The 20,910-nt window shown below is 42.1% G+C and overlaps 1 protein-coding gene across 2 annotated transcripts in view; it reads right to left on the bottom strand.

The window, feature by feature from the left end:
• Positions 1-20,910, bottom strand: part of LOC146971142 (low-density lipoprotein receptor-related protein 8-like) — a 98,520-nt gene that overhangs the window by 11,297 nt on the left and 66,313 nt on the right. For both annotated transcript variants that reach the window (XM_085803804.1, XM_085803803.1), the window contains exons 6-13: positions 19,994-20,116; positions 18,140-18,262; positions 12,634-12,753; positions 10,473-10,598; positions 6,938-7,109; positions 3,930-4,157; positions 1,573-1,691; positions 937-1,076 (exon numbers count right to left, since the gene is read on the bottom strand). In XM_085803804.1, the coding sequence (XP_085659930.1) occupies positions 937-1,076; positions 1,573-1,691; positions 3,930-4,157; positions 6,938-7,109; positions 10,473-10,598; positions 12,634-12,753; positions 18,140-18,262; positions 19,994-20,116 (1,151 nt within the window). The remainder of the gene's footprint in view (positions 1-936; positions 1,077-1,572; positions 1,692-3,929; positions 4,158-6,937; positions 7,110-10,472; positions 10,599-12,633; positions 12,754-18,139; positions 18,263-19,993; positions 20,117-20,910) is intronic.

A 20,910-nucleotide genomic window follows, 5' to 3' on the forward strand; every position in this document is an offset into this window, starting at 1 on the left:
TGACACACTTAAATTCCTACCAATTCAATGTTACGTAACCTGTGCATTTACCTTTATTTTTGCGCACATCTGCCGATAAGGTTCCAACATAATCTTTTTGGGAAAGTAACAGTATTTAGGAATCTTTACAATTAATTAATTGTGGCGTATAATACCACGATTAATTGTGAAAACAAGTAATCGTGACACCCCTATCTGAAATACAAAAAAACCAGCAAAAATTTCCTGACTCCTGACCTCACAAATGTAATTCAAGACTAAGTGGATATTATATAAAACTGATTCTTGAAAATTTGAACTGTTGCAAAATCAAATCTACATCACTGATCCCGCTCAGACCAGTCTAAGGTCGTCTTAAGTGGAGGTGTAGTGGGGAATAGGCCATGGGTGATGTTGTTACCACTCATCTGAAACTGGCTGGGACATAGCTGCAGCTTCAACAATAGGCCAGGGACATCCCAGACAGACACACAGGCAAAAACCACAAGGTAGCAGCTTTGCTGGGCCGCTTGGCAACAAACCAGACTTAAGCACTCTGATGGCCCTGACATATCACATGCAGGGAGGCTGGCTGATGACCAAGAGCATGAGTGTGTGTGTGTTGCTTTAGGCTGCCCTCTGTTCTGTATAGCAATCATCTGTTTAGTATGCTCAGCCCGTCAATCCCACAAGCAAAAAGAGCCTAAATGAGCAAACATGCACAAGCACACACACACACACACTCTCAGGGAATACAATAAATTGAATTTAACAGTCATTACATTCAAATTCACTGTTACGCTGCAATGCCCTGAGCGGCTAATGAGAGAGATGTAGATATGATGAGTTGCGGGAGGCTGGATGAGATCATGGACAACTGCCCAAAATCCTTCCAGCCCATTGCTGAGTGTTACAGAATGAGAGACTGAGATATGTCTGTTACAGAGACACACGGACCTCAAACACAGCCAGAGCGTAGGGGTGTCCCAGTCTCTCTGCAGACGACATGTGTGTCCTGCGGTGAGCGCCGTTCAGGTCCACGCTGGCTATCAGGTGCAGCTTTGAATCCACCCAGTACAGACGCCTGTTGGCTACATCTGAGGAACACATACACAAACACACACGCGCACACACACACACACACACACACACACACACACACACACACACACACACACACACACACACACACACACACACACACACACACACACACACACACACACACACACACACACACACACAAGATAAGACTCTCCCAAGCTGAGTAGAAATTGACTGTCTTCACGATAAGCACTCTGGTATACTAGCCAACAAATCCCTTAAGGTAATATTGATTAAGTTTTAAAATGTCAGATTTGTATGATTACATCACTGAAACATTTCAAATATTAGTCCAAAGCAAATGTGAAAATGTCATAAATCTGTGTTTTGACATTATCATTAAACATTTGTCCTTCATATTTCAATTTCATTTGACCTTTACCTACAACGACTTGAATGAGTGCATCAGCTCCTTTCAGACACATGACGCAACACATGACACTTACAGATCAGTTTAAAATAAAGCACAATATAATCAGGTGATCTCACCTAAAGTGATGCCATTGGGCCATTCAATGTTATCAGCCACCAAGACCTGTCGGTCAACTCCATTCATCCCGGCCTTCTCTATCTTGGCTCGCGTTCCCCAGTCTGACCAGTACATGAAGCTGGAATGGACAAAAGAAGAAAATGCAAACTTACGGTATTACTTACTAAGTCTGTTGTGTTGGTCCAACAATCATTTTGTTTGTTTGTTTTTTGTTGATGAAGTTTTGAGTTTCTACACAGTAGGTAGTGCTCTGTGTCTTCCAAAAAACATCCTAACTTTTAGGGGTAAAAGTCAGATATTTTTTTCTATAGTTATTGTAGGCACTCCACAACAGTTTTTGCCGAGCAAGATGAACAAAGCAGTGGTGCTGAAAATCTCTTATGCACTATGCCTACATAAGAAGGCAAAATACAGCAAAGAAATTAATGTTTTTAGGGATGGCAGCTAAAAACATGATTTTTGACCACGGACTGAACACTTTTTCAGGGAAAATGTTGTCTCTGGTTTAAATGGTAAATAGAACTGCACTTATATGTTGCTTTTGAAGTCTTATCGACCACTCAAAGTGCCTTATACTACAAACCACATTCATCTATTCACACACACATTCATACAGTGCCTCTACTATACACACATTCACACACTGATGGAACAGCAATCAGAGGCAATTTGGGGTTCAGTATCTTGCCAGGAGACACTTTGACATGCAGACTGGAGGAGCTGGGGATCGAACCACCGACCCTCTGATTAGGGGACATTGTGACATCTGCGAATTCTAGAAAGAGTTTACATTTCTGAAAATAGCCCCTGGTATGACACAAGACCAGCTGTGATGGCAGATGCAGCAAGATTACTGCAGTAAAAGGGAGGATCAGTGTGAGGTGCAGTTCATGGGAGCTATCCATTCAGCACCACAGTACCACGGTACCACAACACAGGTCAACTTGTCTCCCAGTTGCTTTCTGCCTTAATTTTCAATTACCTAGCACCTCACAGTAGTCGAGTTAACTGTTTTATGCTGACCTATACTCAGTTCATGTAACTTTTCATATGCATTTTGTAGGTGAGTGAGAAATAGTCATTTTGCAAGGATGAGGCTCTTTAAATTATTAATTTTTTTAATGACTAACCCCCCCCCCCAGGTTGCTCTTTAATAATTCCAGGAGGCCTCTGACCTTGGACAAGCTGACAGGAATATTTAACTATTTCATTACAGCTTTTGTCCTTGATGGTGGAGTATGTCCTTCTGCCTAATATTTCAAGTTTATTAGCAGGCTTTCCAGCCCTCCATGTCATAATTAGCAGCCATGCATTCAGTTTCACTCTGTGGATGTGTTTAATCATAAGCATTATAAAATACTCAGCCAATTCAAATGCTGTTGCTGTGAGAGTTCAGCATAGTTTGAATGGTTATTGGACAATCAAAGATCATAGCAGGAAAAGTACACACTGATTTACACAGTTCATTTCCATGTAAATGATTATTACAGACATCAAGTGCATTCCCCGGCAAAGACAGAACTGTCGTTTTGTCGTCACAGCGAGCGGCCGGCATGTGCTGGATTCCTGTTAGGCAGTTATGATTGGGTCTGTGAACTGTGGACAAAGTCTCACAGTGTGTATGCTTGTGTTTAGGCCATGTGCCTGCTTGTTTCAGTTTCATTTCTGTGGATTTTTGTTTTCATCTGGGTTTGGATCACCAGAACACAAAAAAGCCGCAGAAGCACAAACTGACACAAATTCATAAAGCTTCCCAGATTAGGCATGATCATCTAGGACAGAATTTCTAAAAATTCATTGAGTCAGGATTCTAAATGGGTCACAGGCTTGTTACTCTGGATCTCCATGTGCAGCAACAAGACTTCTCTTATGTTTATCATTAGACATGGTCCCAGAAGAGGATTATCTTTATTCAATTTCTGGGTCCCGAGCTAAAATCACTTTACAAATCTTTATCTGAGGTCATCGACCAACATCTTCAATACTGCAGATGAGGAATAAAGTAGATCAGTGCAGTGCCTGCCAGCATATTCAACGAGATATGGAAGAATTTCTCAACAATTTGACATCAATATAAACAGCGTGACACCATTTTATCTTGGCATAGTGTCAGCTGTTATGTAAATTTACTGCATGTGGTTAAGTAATTAGCATACTTTTTGAAATTAGAGGTAAACTGCAGGTCAGTAGTTTTTCACACTCTATAGAGGTAATAGTTTAACAACTTTAATAATTGATTCATTCATTCAGATCTTTCAGACTGGGAGTTACATAGAAAAGGGATCAGTGTTTGATTTGTAAGCCTAAGGTGTTTGACATTGTATGCCAAGACACACACTCGAGACATCCCTCTTACCCATGGTGGGGGTCCAGCGCTATGGCTCGGGGCTCGCTGAGGTCAGTGTTGATGAGGACACGTCTTTTGGTGCCGTCCACTGAGGCCACAGAGATGGATTTATCTCCAGAGTCGGTCCAGTAGAGGTTGTGCTGGAGCCAGTCCAGAGCCAGTCCCACAGGGGTCTGCAGAGATGAATCCACCAGCAACACCTGCTGGGAGGGGTCACTGGCCTCGTGGATGAAGGCACTGCAGGGGAGGGAGGCAGGCGATGAGAAGAGGGCAGGGAAGACAGGGAAGACAAAGGAGGGACACAGAGGGCATGAGGAATACTTTGAGTGCAGGAGAATATGTAAGGCATCATCTGCAGGAAGCAAGCTATTATTGCTAAATCGATGTGAGGTGGAGGGAGGCCGACAACCTGGTGGGCCTTATTTTGTGATAATGGGTCTGTAAACACTATCATCCTTATTAAATGGCAGCCTACCAAAAACATTTATCCTTGTAAAATATTGACTCTGGTGATTTCATTGCAAGCAGTTTACAAACATTTCCTTATTTAGATTGAAAAAGTGGCTATAGAACAGTGACTATACAGGATGCAAGTCTAACTAAAATCTTGAATTGTGCCTTTGTGTTTGTCTAGATTTAAATCTGTGTGGTGCATTGATTTGATAAATTGTGTGTGTGGATATAAAGTGGATGTGTGGACCGATACAGGACAATCTCAAGCATCTACAATATAAATATTATATATGATCTCTGCTGACATGTGAAGAAATTCTCCACCCTCCACTGTGCTGTGAAGCGACAGAGAGCGCAGAGTGGGACTGGTGTGCGAGCTGTAGCCTTGGGCTGTACGCTGAGCAGGTTCATCCGGGGGTTAGCGTCCTTCTTAAGGTGGACCCCTTATCAGAATAGACAAGGCCTCACTCAGGGGTTGACCTGCACGTTAATGACTTGGCCCCAGCAGAGGTGCGGGGTGAGGGCCAGGCAGCTGTGCTCCCAAACAGGAATTTCAATTTTAGTTTCCCAAGAGATCTTTTCTCTTAACATCCATTTTACAAGGAGAACGCAGTGCTCCAATTAGAAATCACTCTGGGGGGGGGGGGATAACAAAAGAAGAGCTAGAAATAATATGGAATAAAGGAGGTCTCAGACATAGACTTCAGCTTATTCATGCCAAAAACTGAAAAAATATGAACACATAAATAGACCAAATATGTGTTCTGTTCTTGGTTGACATAACATCACATGCACATAATTGCAAAGAATGAAAGTCAAGCTTTTATATAATAAGGAATCTATTGTATAGTGACACTAGCCTTTGTCTAGTGTCACTAGACAAAGGCTTCCTAGCCTTTGTCTCTGACCTACATTCAAATCTATGATCAAGTTTGTTTTCAGTCAAAGGAACCTTGAGGAGCAGTTCACCACTAGTGGAGCTGGGGAGCAATGTTTTTTAACAATGAATGAAGACATTCACCGCATTCCACTGACTGAAAGCTGAAGGTGGTAATTTATTTTAGCAATGCACAAATAAAGGCAGAGAAGAATACGTTTTATTATGAAGGGAAAACATTTGACACCTGTATTTTGCATTGAAGATACACACAACACATTTTTGGAAAGGAACACTAAATATAAGTAAAACCTCAGTTGTTTCCAATAAAACTCACCAGGGTAGCTAAAATAAATGTATCTTTATACCAATGCTTTTAACATTTTTAAAGTAGAAGTAAGCGATCCGGTGGTTTTGGCTAACTTCTTGTCAGCCGATGGAGTTAGCAGTCCCCGCCCTCGTCCCTACGTCACCACATTCACGCGCATCCCTTGGCTGCACACACAGAGAGGACCGCCCCTTTATGCCGTTCTCTCTCCTCATTGGATAAAGGTTGTAGGATACAAGGAAAGTTTTCTCCTCGGCTTACAGCAGAGCAGAGTGACTGACAGACCTGTTACAGACCAAACACTCTATGTAAGTGATTGCTGTCAGAAGATATAACTATTTAAGACTTATATTAACACAAACATTCCGCTTACTTCTGCTTTAACTTTGTAGCACTTTGAGATCTTGTTGAGGAAAAGTGCATTAGAAACTAAATTTATTATTATTATTATAATACCAAGTATGGATGATGCCAAATGAAGAGGTGTGTAGCACTATCCCTGTATGGATGCAATACTATTTTTATTAATGGTAAATGGTCTGTATTTATATAGCGCTTTTCCATCTGAACGATACCCAAAGCGCTTTACAGTACACATCACATTCACCCATTCACACACACATTCACACACTGATGGCGGAAGCTGCCATGCAAGGCGCGAACCACGACCCATCAGAGGCAAGGTGGGTAAGGTGTCTTGCCCAAGGACACTACGGCAGCAACCGGGACAGAGCGGGATTCGAACCACCAACCCTCTGATCATTGGACGACCTGCTCTACCACCTGAGCCACTGCCGCCGCCAGTGCTCAGGTTGAACACTTTGTTAAAAAATCAAATTCGAGTTGTGCCTTAACACTAGAAACACCCGTTTAAATTTAAAGCATTGTATACTGCTGGGACTTTTCAGTGCAACACATTGTCACATTGTTGCTGACAGTTTTCTTACAATGAATGTTCAATATTTACAGGAAATCAATTCTCTTCCACTTACTGGCCTAAAACAGTCGTCACCAGTGGCTATACAGCACAACTACCTGTGTTACTTACTGTTTCAGGTCAGGGTAAAAACTGATTTCCAGATACACTGCCGTTTAATCCAGATTTGAAAATAAAATCCATGGATAATTTAGGTGCTCTCAATGAAGCATAGACTCAAATTCTTGCCAATACCCAGTCCAATATTTTAGGTAGTATCAGAGTTATTCCTAATACACTAATATTGGTACAACTCAATCCAAAAGTACAAATTCAAACATACAAAATCCAATTGAGATCAAGTTTCTGATTCACAACGGTGTCTCTAAAATGAACTGAAATCAGGAACGTGACTGTGGCTCTGGCCCCTGCTCTTCACTTACCTGTAGATTTTGCGGTGAAAGCGATCGCACCAGAACACACGGTTGTTAGCCACGTCCAAGTCCAGAGCCACTGCGTTCTTCTGCGTGGACACCACCTGACTGTAGTCCCTCTTCACCAGGTCGATGCGTCGGATCTCATGCCGGTTGGTGAACAGCAGGTACGGGCTTTTCCCTACACACAAAGCAGAGCACATTTATGGCTCCATTTGGTCACAAATGTGTCACAAAAGCAAACATGAAGTCAGCATCAAAGTGTGGATGAGTGCACGCAGCAAAGTTTTACGGCGCAGGGGCAATTTATAAAAAGGTGCTGAAGCAGGATGAATACATTGTTAGTGAGATGAATACATTAGAGTTGGGATGTGCTTCAGTAATGCCCAGTCAAATCAGCTCTGACAGCTTGGTCGTGGGCCAAAAGAAGAGCTCAAGCTTGTATCTCTTATTAGAAAAATGCTCTCGTCCAGGAGCTCCACTCATCATCTACACAGAGCACTGCTAATGTGATTTAAATTCTGCAGCAAGGGCAGCGTATTAAAACAATCCTGACCTTTATCTAGTGAAATCAAGTTCACTAAAACACATTCAGCAAAGATTGCCAGTTTTAGATTGAATCAGAAAAAAAGGCTGTGTCTGCACTGTCAATAATTAAACCCAGAACGTACAGCCCTGTTCTGGAGTAAAGGAAGGACATAAAACAAACAAAACAGAATATGCTGATAAGCCTGAGAGATTGGATTTCCATTCCAGCATCCAAATGTTTGTGTGTTGGACTCAAGACCGTCGACCCTGATGGGAAACGCTGCGCGTCAACGATGTGTGGACATTTCTCCACCAGCTCTGTGTCGAAACGCTTCGCAGCCTAATGTGCTGCTGCACATCTGTACCACCAAAGTCAACGTCTTTCAATGTGATCTTTTCACACAGATAAATAACACGGCAAAGCTTGTGCGATACGGCTCAATATCCTCTTCTAACAAGAGAGCGGGGGACAATAATCCTTCATTAAAAACTGCTGAATAGTCTTCGTATTGATCAGTGCGTCTGTATGCATCATTAAGTTGTACGGTCCTTATTATTTCCTGCTTGCAAGTATAGATCAGTTGTACGTTAGCATTCTGCTGCACCTCCTTCAACAGCACACAGGCAGCAGAATTAAATACACGTGAATGTAAACACACACACACACACACACACACACACACACACACACACACACAATATAATAAACTATAATTTCCTCTTAGGGCTGATAAACAACCTTGAGCAAAGTGAAAGGAAGGAGAGTGCTCTCTCCTTATCTTAACTTTGGCTAACGCAGAAAGTCAGGATCAGTTATAGAGTTTCCTCAAACTCAAGTGACACAAACTTGAAACCATTAATTCAACAAAATGATACTAAATGCTGAGGCCAGCACTGTGTCCATCAAGTATATTGGTCTCACCAGGCAGCACAAAGCACCTGAAATGCATCTTTTGTGATCACTTGTGATTAGATTTTCTGAGCTCACTGTGAGTCAACCAACCACTACTGGCAAAAAAAACCAAAAACAAAGGCCCAGTGTGTGTTTTTTCATGCAGTACTCACAATCACTTACACTGGATACAACTACAACAACAATGCAAAGTGACATAGACACATTCACAGACTGAAAGTTTTTTGTAATCATGTCAAAGAGTTGACTTTGCATTTCTTTGCTTGGAAACACGTCCCCTGCACCTCAGCGCCTATATCCCAGAATGTCCTTGGTTCATTTTGGGTACGTTAACACCTATTTTTAGAGCTGTCCGCTTGTGATAAGGTCGACTAGGATGCATTATAATTAGAGTCAGACCTGCACAGGGGCCTTACACACATTTATATTATCATTCCTTGGCACTAATTCTGTTGTAGTGTGTAACGGACACAGCGTGCAAGCAGGGTTTTATCACTGGAGCTAGCGACCACAGCCCACCTTTGTCTTGTAACATCTATATTGAGTCTATATCTTTCTGACAGTGTATGGTAATGGAGCGGCAGCTGCAGCCAGTTATCTCCAGAGGCAGATATGAAAGTCTCTCATTAACGGCCCGCTTGCCTCAGTTTCCCCCTTTGACAGTCTGTGTCACAGCCTCATTGTAGTATCGTACTCTTGCACGTGGCCTCTTCTTGTCCTTCCCTTCCTCTCCTGGCCCAAAGTCTGAACCATGAGAGAGCCGCTCAGGACTAAGTGCTCTCCAAAACTGGCTCTGACAATGACAACATTTCCAACCCCCCTCTAAAGCAAGGAAATGGTCCCCCTGCTGGTTTTATGGGCTGTCAAGGCAGCAGTAGTGCTCATTGCCTCAAAAACCAAGAGGTGGAACTGCTGCATTCATTGTGACTTCTACTTTAACACACAAGTCACACACAGTTTTCTGCCGGACACGCTAAACTGATAGAAAACACACTGGGCAGTCATGCACACAGAAATACATAAGAGTTAGACAGCAGCAGCGGGGAGGCAGATACAATCAGTGCACAAATACAGTACGGACAATGGAAATACACACACACACAGATGCACACACCTAAACACACACACACACACATAAGTGCTGAGCTTTGATATCAGCTTGGTTCAATTGAGGGAAATAAAATCACAGCACTTGACAGCCACAGGGACCGAATCAACACATTTCATTTGACTCACACTTTCCTGCCAATTAAATAATGAACATTTTGCAGGAAATGAAGTGTAAACACATAAACTGGCCCCTCTCTGTGTAATCCTGTTGCTAATAGCTTTTGGCCGTAGTTGGAGGTCAAGAAAAATTAACTGGCCACAAAGCTGTTCACTTTTTTCTCCAGTAGTGTGACAACTGTTGTCAACAAGAAGCCTAATGGGAGAGCAGATTAAACTGATGTAATTAGCCTCCACCGTGACTCAGCCAGGTACCCCGAAGACTTGCGATACCTAATTATAAGCGTTCGGCGTGGCTAAACACATCGGCCTGTCACTCATGAAACTGTCTAATGGGACGGGACATTGGAGGACAGATTTGGCCTGGAAGAAAGTGAGTGGTTGCCTTGGGGATGTTGTTTTTTTGTTCGTTTGGATTTTAAAAAATATTTTCTTTATTGTGATTTGGCAATTATGTCAAGTACACAAGCGGGTGCAAAACAATAATGAGAACCTAACAGCAGAAAGATGTTTGTGATTATGAGATGAGGAGGTTTTGACACCGAGGCCCAAAAGCAGCGAGAGAGAAGTGCTGCACTAATGAGGCAGCACAACATCTTAGAGAATGTCTTGTTCTCAACAGTGCAACACGGCTTTTTAAACTTTAAGTACCGGCAAGTTTTTTATAAAAAAACCAAGCTTGTTTTGTCAGCAACTGAATTTTTTCACTAAAAATAAAACAGACAAAATACAGCGTGTGTGCACTTGTGAAACCCTCCGAAATAAAAGAGTTTGATTAAACACAGACCTATACTTTTTCCCTGTTTTATTATTCCTAGCCCCAAACTTCAATTATAGTCTCAGCCGCACTGCTGATCACTGATGACTGTAACTCACCCTCTGCCTTGCAGGTTTTAGTGACGGGATCCATCTCATAACCTTCATAGCATTCACACTTAAAATCCCCCTTGTAGTTGATGCAGATCTGACTACAGGCGTCGGGGTTCTCACACTCATCAATGTCTGCAGAGAGAAGAGAGGCAGGTTATCAATCAGCTGGAGAGACGGAAGGAGTCAGAGGCAATCAGAGAGGGACAGACAATGATAGACAGTGACTGATTCACCCTCATGAGCTGCAGAGGGTGAGGTTACTAAATACCTAGAGTATAAATGTATTCATGGTGGCACGGTGATGCAGTGCAGCGGTTCACACTGTTGCCTAACAGCAAGAGAGTTCTGTGTTTGATCCCCACGCCTGAAGCTTTTCTTCCGGGTGGAGTTTGCATGTTCTCCTTGTCCCTGGATGGGTTGTCCTCCAGGTCCACTCGTAGTGCAAAGACATGCAAATTAGAATTATCGGTGACTTGAAATTTACGTCTCGGTCGGGCGCAAACCTCATATGATTTTTATTTTTTTCCATAAATCAGTGCTATTGGTCACCCTTTACGTCTGACTGTGGTTTTACAAATATTTAACCAATGAAAAGTTTTTAAAACTGCCTGCAACTAAACCTCCTAACACCATTGGATCCTGAAACTGTCGACCAAACCTCCTAACTCCACCCCCACCCCTCCGCCAGGACTGGTGGTGCAGGTTCACTATTTTCTGATTAACAGGTATTCTATGTCTATGCATTATTTTTATTTATGGCAGTATTTTTTACCCGCCAGTAGGCAGCAGTACCGAGCCAGAAATATTAGTAATTGCTTCACTCAACTGGTGAAGAATAACGCAAGCTGTTGAGCTGATTGGAGCATGGATCTACAGTATAATACATCCATGGATTGGAGACACTCAGCTGGTGTTTGCATTGTTAGACTAAATAACTTTTCAATACATAGCTACAATGTTTAATTTACACGTACGCTGTAAAGGAAAATGATTTATTTTAAGACCTGAGATGCGGAAGTGGAGGTGCTGGCAGAAAACGGTAGGTTGAAGTGCAGTTTAGTCCGTCATTTACCTGTTAATAGTGCACTTATCTTTAATAGATTTTGGCCACATGTATAAAACAACAAACATAGTTTTTCGAGAAAAACAGAATACAATAAACTATGTAACCTGTAAGTTGATGATAACGTAATGCAATAAGCTACTGTAGCCAATGCGTCCGTCAGTAATCAGTGACGGTAAAAACCTTCTATCTCCACTTTCGTTGGTCATAAACCTCCTAATTCCATGTGAGCCTGATTTGGGTAAAATATTAATAAAGTAATGACACATTCAAAAATCTGACTATTTGTAAAAACACAATACCAAGTTTGATGATGTTATGTCCAGTTATTACAAAACCACAAGGTTTTTTTCATTTCCTGAAAAAAGTTTTGGACATAGGAGGTTTGCGTCAGCAACGAGGGGATGTGTGAATGTGAGTGTGTGAGCACTGTATTATGTTCTTTTAGACAGTGATCATCAAATTGAAGACATAATGAACCTAATCGAACGATGTGAGTGTGTGAGGTTTGTCACTATATGTCGGCCATGACAGACTAGCAATCTGTCCAGAGTGTTCCCAACCCCCGCCTTACTGTATGTCAGCTGGGATTGCTCCAACCCCCTGTGACTCTGTGCAGATAAGTGGTATAGCTGCTGGATGGATAAATATATTCATGCTTTTTAGTGAAATAACAGACATAATGGGTGGGAGTGAAAGTGCACATTCGTGGCTGTAAGTGCTGGAGAAACACACAGACACTGTTGCCGTTAAGATGAAAGGAGTCGACAGGGAGTTGGGGCGTGTGTCCCTGTCGACTTCTCTGATCTGCTTCCTTCCAGCAGATCTCTGGCTTTTTCCTTGGGTGTGATGAGGAAATGGCAGCGTTAAAAAAGGATGGGGAAAGGTGTGAAGAACATAGTGTCTGTGTGCGCGCACAAAGTGTGTGTGTGTGTGCGCACACATTTTTTGAGCGTGCAAGAGACTAGAATGAGTGTGGTGGGTTCCCTGTGGGAGTGACAGACTGGGCACACCAAACAAAAACAGACAACCAGAGAGCTGAGAGCACACACACACACACACACACACACACCACCTCTCCACCTAAAACATTTCTTTATTTACCTCCACAGGTCTTTTTGTCCAACAGCTGGTAGCCAGTGGGGCACTGACATTCAAAGCCGATTGGTCGGTCCATGCAGACATGAGAGCAGCCGCCGTTGTTTATCATACACTCATTCAGCCCTAGGAGACAAAGAGAAGGTACCAGCGGTCAAGCGCGGCCAATCACAGAGGAGGGTGTTTTAAATATGTGTAGCACACAGGTTGGGAGAATAGATGTCATCTCTGTGTTCTTCATTTTATCTCAGCTCCTGTGCTCAGCTTTTTTTTCCATCCTTTTTGAATCCTTATCAGATATTCACAAAAGTGGAGGAGGAATCAAAGAGACACGACATCACAAACACAGTAAGCTCTTAAACTGAGAATCAGGTCCATCTGCAGGGATATGAAATACATGTGTAGGGGGGATTAATGCTGCGAACTGGGATTCTGATATGTCCCGTATGGATCCATCACAGGAGTGAGTGGGGATATCTAAATTAAGCAGATGTACTGAGTCGAGGCATACTGACGTAAATGCATCCGGAAAATGACAGAAGCTCTAAAAAAAAAAAAAAATGTTAAAAACACAACCACTCTCATTTAAAAGTAGGTCAAAGCAGCTGGCACACAATAAAGAGAGCAGAGGCAGTAAAATTTGATTGAGCGACACGCAAAGGGTTTATAAATTACTTGATCGCAAGGAGAAGAGTTTTTCAATCTTGATGAATGAGTTCTGTACAGATGACGATAAAATATCAGGAGCTGGTACACACTGTTCAGAGACGATCGTCATAGCTGGCTACAGACGTGTGTGCTTCAGGCTGCCCTTGAATCCACAGCTTTTGTTCTGAGATAAGTTATGACATTTCAGGCATGATTATGTTCATGTGTGGATGTGTTCGGAAATTGTACTTGGCTATTAACAGCACCGTCGACAACAGTTAATGTAAAGAGATGAGAAATTACACTGTAATCTTTTATATTTATTTTGCATGATAAGATAATCTATTCAATTAATGCACTACAATTCCCAAGTTTTGTTTTCAATCCGTTATGCTATCTAGTTATATCAATATATTTTCCTTTCTGTTGATCAAGTTACAGGTTCTCTGCACGAAGTTTGAAGCTGCAAACTGAGGCAGGAAAATGCAGGGTTGCTGGAGTGTGTCATTATCAGTTAATGGTAATGATTTTGAAGGTTACCGTGGAAGTGATTCTTTTTTTTTTTTTTCAAGTATATTTTTTTGCCTTTATTTGATAGCTCATAGTGAGATAGACAGGAAAGGGGGAGGCAGAGAGAGGGGAATGACATGCAAGAAAGGGCTGCCCGACGCGGGATTTGAACCGGGGACGCCTGCGTTGAGGACTGTAGCCTCTACATGGGGCGGCCGCTTTAACCACTGCGCCACGCACCGCCCCGTGGAAGTGATTTTTAAATTATATTTTTCCTCTACGTTGCACATTTGATATGTTTACTGTCAGTTCAATATAATAATCCTACAACTGGTTCTGATAGGAGGGAGAGAGAGACAGACGGTACAACATCATAAGACAGGACAGGACCTGATCTGGAGAGAGATTTGCTACTGCTGCTGTCATGAAAAGTTATGTTTTGGTCGGATCTGTTTTTCTGGTCAGGGTAGCAAACAGCTGAGTCACACACTGAGATGGTGGTTTGTTGACATAAGGTGTAGTTGGATCTTGTGCTTTGCTTACTCATCTGTAAAAGTCACTGTATGAATGCAGATTTCCGCCCATGTTTGGTTTGAGTAAAAAGTCTACTGTCTCAATAAATCATAAGACAAATGAGTGAAAACTAAGCTCACCGGGAAGAGAAAAACAGTCTCTCCATCACTTCATTCAACCACATACAGGCTTTGTTTTTACACAAACAATTAAGGATGGCTGCACAATGAACAACTGACAACTGGAAAGGGGTGATAAAGAGAAAAAATGGATTAAGCTGCAAGTGAAACTGCACTCTTCAATACCACAGAGTGCTTATTTCTGTCAACAGTATCCTACCCAATCTAGTGTAACACATTTGTCAATAGCCAGTGAGCTTTGTATCATCAGTCATTGAAAGCAAGGCCACTGTGTATGTTTGTGTTAGGGAGACAAGGAAGCCCTAAAGCAAAGTGGAGCATCAGTGAATTCCCCAATAAGACATTCACTTCCAAGATAAAACCTCACAGCTGTTACACTTTCCTTTTTGTGAATGTTTGTCTGAGCTAGTAGTCTGTGTGCTATTCTATTAAATAATGAATGGGTCATTAGAAATTATAATCCTAAATGGATTTAGTGAAGACTTTTAATTTGAAAAGATTCACACTACCACATTTTTAAGCGAGTAAATAGAAATAAAAAAAATAAAAATAAAAAAAAATTGCATGAAAAATTCATAGACTCTTCATTTTGGACTTTTCTTTACATATTTTTGATGAATACAAAATAATTGTAAACAAATTAAAACAGTATGTATGTTTATGAATTATGTTTCCTATGTCCTTGTTGTTCATTTTAATGGCTTTTAACACCTTGCAAGGAGGACTACAGTCGGAAATTAGCCTTTGGCTAACACTGGCACCTTTACATTTATTAATGTTCATTAATGTATACTGTCCTCCTTAAATAAATAAATAAAATAAAAAGTACTATTTTTCGATAATAGAGCTACAGTTGTACTCATTTTAATACACTTGTTAATGGCGTAAATGACCTGTGAACACAATACTGACATATTGTCCAGTTGTAGAGCAACGCACTGGCATTCATTTGGAGAACACAAGTGCCACAGGAACAAGTCTGCAAGTAGTTAGCATTTTAGCACTGTACTATCCTTTCCATTGTTTTGAAGTCTGTGGATTTTTGGTTGGAACGAAAGAGCTGGGCAAGCCCCATAATCACAGAAGTCTGACTGACTAACTGACTGACTGATTGGCTGACTGATGGCTTTCCTACCACTGCTCAGCAGAGTGCTGAGTTTCTTAGCTGTTCAGGAACTGCAGGGAAGAAGAATAGCACTTCCAATACACTGAGTCTTGCCTTCATTACAGGATATAAACTACATTCATTACATGTATTGTTATTACCAAAGAAGATAACTAAACAAAAGACACACAAAGCAGATGCAGTTGGCCTACAAAAATATGTTATCCATATACTCTATACCTCCCATGAAGAGAAGATCAAATATAACTAGAGATGCACCGATCCAGTTTTTTCCGATTCAATCTGATACCGATACCTGGGCTGAGCGTATCGGCCGATACCCGATACCGATCCGATACTACTGTTGAATGAATGAACCGTATACCTTGCCATGTGAGTGAAGGCATCAGGCTTGACATAAACATTTAAGGTGCAGCCACACTATAACCGACCAAATCACGGAGCATCGTGTCGCTCCCATTGAGAATACATTGGGTCGCGCCATCAGGCGTCGTCTTCGCTGCGCTAAGCATGCTGGGATACCTGACGACGCGACCCGATGTATTCTCAATGGGATCGACAGGATGCTCCGCGATTTGGTCAGTTATAGTGTGGCTGCACCTTTAGCCTTGTTAAAAAAAAGGGGTAACAACCGTAAAACTTCAAATAATGGCCGAGTCCCAATTAACCGCCGGGTGTAGCAAAATATTTTTTATATTAAACGCCCATCCCATATAAACCCCGGGTCAAACATTGTTTTTCTGGTTGCCAAAAAATGTTCTATGCAAATATAGCGGGTGTCTCTAGACATTAAAGACGGCCGAGGACCGACGAGACAACTCTCAGCCGGTTGCTCCAGCCCGCTCTGTCCACAAATGTACTTAATATTATATATTAACAAATTACAAAGTGTACATTAGCAGCAAAAAGAAATAAATACCACTAGATCGCTGTAACTGTATTGCTGTGTATGATATTAATAAAAAAGGAATGACTGGATCGGCCTCATTCATCCGATATCCGATCCGGGTATCGGATCGGTGCATCTCTAAATATAACACAACTTTCTTTATTCATAATAAAGTTCAGAGTCCACAGATAAAGTGAAGGTTTTGTGGGTAAATTCTCATCTTCACTCCACTGTAACCACCTAACTTTAAATTCTCAACTCATATTCAGCTAAATCTGTGATAACATACCACTCCCGGCAGCTCCAGTTACTTTCTTTCTGTCAATTCAGTATTAACTGCAGGCAGAGGAAAAGACAGAGATGTGACTGCATTTGAGGACTCACTCCTCTCTTTTTCTTTGAGAAGAGCAGGGTGGGTAGCAAAGAAGCCCCAGAAGAGTTTCCTGTGTAAAAAACATGAGCTGTTTTTTCCAGACTGCTTCCAAGGACATGATTTAGAGGTCACCTCTCCTTTCCCATGGGCAAACAAACATGACGTCTCTCCATCTCAACCCCACTTTCTCTCTCCTCCTCCCTCTGTCTCACCATGGTAACCCATTACATCCTACACATTTTCAGCCGTTTCACGCATCGAAAACAGAAAGTGATGGCGCAGAGCTAAGAAATGAATGGCATGGCGAGTAATGAGTCAGTCGGTACTGTGGTAATATGCCATTATTTTTAATGAGATGTGAAACAGAGTAAAAAAAATGGATGGAGAGTAATGCATTGTCTTTATTTTCTCTGCTAAGGTTGTTGAAGCAAATGCAATCACACCGAGGGGCTTCGTATGAGTGTGTTTCAGTGCGGTTGGGGAACATCTTGTGGGTAAACAGTTGAGTGAGCAGAGCGATGAGCGAGGTGTGTGTGGACACGCTTTTAATGAGCTGAGAACAAGAGTTGAAGGCGAGAGAGAGCGAGAGGAACGTAGGACGAGGGAGAAGAGGAGAAGTACTCTCTGGAATACCTGTATCAGTCTGGGCAGAGGTCAGGCTCCTCTACCAGCTGTCACCTCTCCCTCCTCAACTCCATCATCCTCTGGGAAAATTCCATTTTTGGAGTGTATGTCAGCGCCTTTCTGTGTCTAATGCCAGAAATGTTCTTATTGATGTCTTCAACACAGGAGAATTAACGCACACAGAGTGTTTTGTTTCTTTAGCGAAGACATCGACTTCATTTATTCATGATCGATAAGCAGGTTAAGAGATGATGGTGTGAGGAGACAAGAGGAGAGATGGAGGGATGGAGCGAGATGACGGCAGAGGAGAAGAAGCCTTTTCTATCGTTTGATGGTAATTAGTACACGCAGGCTCTTGTTCTACGGAAGCTGCTGCTCATTTGAGTGCTCCTCTGAAGCCTTTGAAATGTGAGGTAATAGGAGGGAGGTAGCTGCATTTTGTTATGGCAAATACGATTACGCTGCTACATTAACAGCGTGAATCCATTTACAATAAATATGTACAACGCTCTCCCGCCGCACGAGGCTGAAACAAAAGCTCGGCTGACGCACACATAACAAATGATTCTGTAACGTCGCTGCTGAGCATTTCTGTGGAGAGAGCTTTCACCTGTGAGCAGGCGGGATGAAAAAGCAACATGCTTTATTTTGTCAAGGGTAAAAGACCTTTTAAGAGGAAGTCCTCTTACCGCACTCTTTCTTCGGCTCATCTGATCGGTCCTTGCAGTCCTTGACAGAATCACAAACCTTGGAGCTGTCAATACATTCTCCATTCTTACACAGAAACTTCAGTGGACCCTCACATTTGGTGGCTGTGTCAAAAAAAAAGACAGATCAGTATCTGCATCATAAACTTCAGGAATTTTTATTTGCATATGCTACTCATGCATGCCAAGTGTGTGTCAAGTCAAATTGAATATCTCCAGTGGTTTTGCCCAATTATTGAAAGCTTGCATGAAAAAAGAAAAAAAAAACTTCCTGTTCAGATATTCATATCACACATAGAAAGTCAAGTGTAATAAAAGGGAACTTTAATTTGGTCCAGTTTCACAGTGCTGGGGCTTAATCTCCTGCAAAATAATTTTGCTCTACACTGGTAAATTATGCATCACAGTCAGAAGAGAGGGAATAAAATTGGCTTACAAAAAGCACTGGGCTGGATCCACACAACATAACATCAATGGTCATTATAGCAAATGACATGTCCAGATTGGAATTACCAATGTAATTCACACTAGTTTGCCTTTGACAACTGCTCAAGTTACAGTTTACATCCCTGTCTGTCCAGACTCAGAAAATATGTAGTGAAAACTTTGAAAGAACTTCACACACAAAAACTATTAAATGTATTTTCTTCTGGTAAAATGGTTATGACATTTGTGTCACCAGTTCTGTATCCAGAATCAATGTTGTAGTAACCCGAGTGGTTGCTTTACTTAGCAATAATACACACAGACGTAGGATACCGTGTTTGCTCTTTTACTCACATTGGCAGCTACATACACACATGGCATGCATTAGCCAGCAGGCGGAACATTGCATGTGCAACACGACAGGTGTGCCTATTTTACCAGGGCGGGGGAACACGAGCCAAATGACAAAGGTTCCGGGGGTGACGCCCTCTAACGCTAGCCTCGTAAACCAGCCGCTCCCGGAAATGCAATTCATTTCATTTCTGAGGGAGAGTCTGGCCTCATCCCCGTTGTAAGCGTTTGGGGTGGGCTGGAGCTGGGTGGGAGTAGTAGCGTTGACAGACAACCCCATTCAGCCAATCAGCAAGTTGGTGTAGTGAAGGGGCTTTGCACCAGTCGGTCCCTGATTGGCCAACGTGCTGTGTCAATCACAGCGGTGACGCTGATTGGCTCGGCCTTCTGAGGGTTTCAGGCCAAACGCTTACAACGGGGATGAGGCCAGACTCTCCCTCAGAAATGAAATTAATTGCATTTCCGGGAGCGGCTGGTTTACAAGGCTACTCTAACGCGGCAGTGATCTACATTCACTCTGCAACAAATGTCAGATTAAGGTTGACCTTTGACCTTTTGGATATAAAATGTTGTCCAATGAGCTATGACCAGCAAAATCCAATCAGTTCATGATATAGTGATATTATTTTGGCATATTTTATGAAATTCCCTCAAGGTGAGATATCGTGTTAACAAGACTAGGATGGACAGATGGACGACCCATGAAGGCTCCAGCTCAGGCTTTGTATCCCGCACTGAGGTATAAAAATATCATGTGGAAAGCTGTAATTTCTTCCTGCTTCATTGGTTTTTAAAGCAAACCACAAGCTGAAGCTACAGAAATTTAAACTGAAACGAGAAAACTGAGCAGACACGCAAATATACAATTACATAATCACTATAACACAGGTTGACATTTCTGAAAAGTAATTTACAAATATAAATAACTGTAGACGCTGCAACAAATAGGAAGTAGATTCAAATGGACACATCCATAAAACAAGAGGACAGATGAACCGACACTGAGGAGGAAGGGTTGTGGCAGGCGGACATGCAGACAGTGATGACAGCAGTACCCACCGTTGACACAGCCAGATTCATCGCTGTGGTCCAGACAGTCATGGACCTTATTACACTGCTTGGTGCCGTGGATGCAGGAACCGTCGCCACACTGGAACTCATCGGGGCGACACGTCAACAGGGCTGGAAGAGGTGCACAAAAACACTTAGATGAAATTCAGGCTTCTGGCTCTGTCTATATCCATTTCTACTGTTTTAATGGCTGTTGCTACACCAGGCACATGGTTCAAATGGGTTGTAATCCTCAAAATACTCATGTGAGTGTTTTCAGTGTAACATGCAATAAACCAATCAGAGTGCTATCTCTCATTCCTGTTAAAAGCCAGGCACACTGGCACCTGAGCAGATTGCTGTTACACGGTAATGGCACCGTGTTTTTGACACAGAATTAGATTCTATTTGTGGAGAGTTGATTATACATTGACCACTGACTGAATGGCCAGTGCGCCCAATATGGTACATGCATGTAGCAACTCTGTGCACCCTCAAGGACACATCAATGCTCTGTGAACAGCTCTTTGATGTTATTTTATATTATGATATTTTAAGTGAAAATTTAATTTTGGTTCAACATGGTATTGCAGTGAGATAAATTCAGTCTTTAATGGGAAATGTGACAGATTCGACAGGTAGTACTGTTCAGCCTCACATCTGTAAAGCATTGGCAGCGTTATACAATACTTCACATCACAAAGTATCCTTCAACCTGTCCCACCTGATTGGATAAATCAGGCGGAACAGGTTGAAGCATACTTTGTGACCATCTGAAGTGCATTTTCAGTTCACTCTGCTTGGCTTCACAGGCAGAGTGTATGCTCTCTGTGCGCCTACCCATGTTACTTCATTATAGATTTCAAAATCATAATGCACACTTAAAAGCTCTTGTTGGTTTATTAGGGGTATAGCATTCAGTTTCT

Source organism: Trachurus japonicus, chromosome 17, assembly GCF_045865225.1.
Source record: "Trachurus japonicus isolate A0001 chromosome 17, Traja_1.0".
NCBI classification, from domain to species: Eukaryota; Metazoa; Chordata; class Actinopteri; order Carangiformes; family Carangidae; genus Trachurus; species Trachurus japonicus.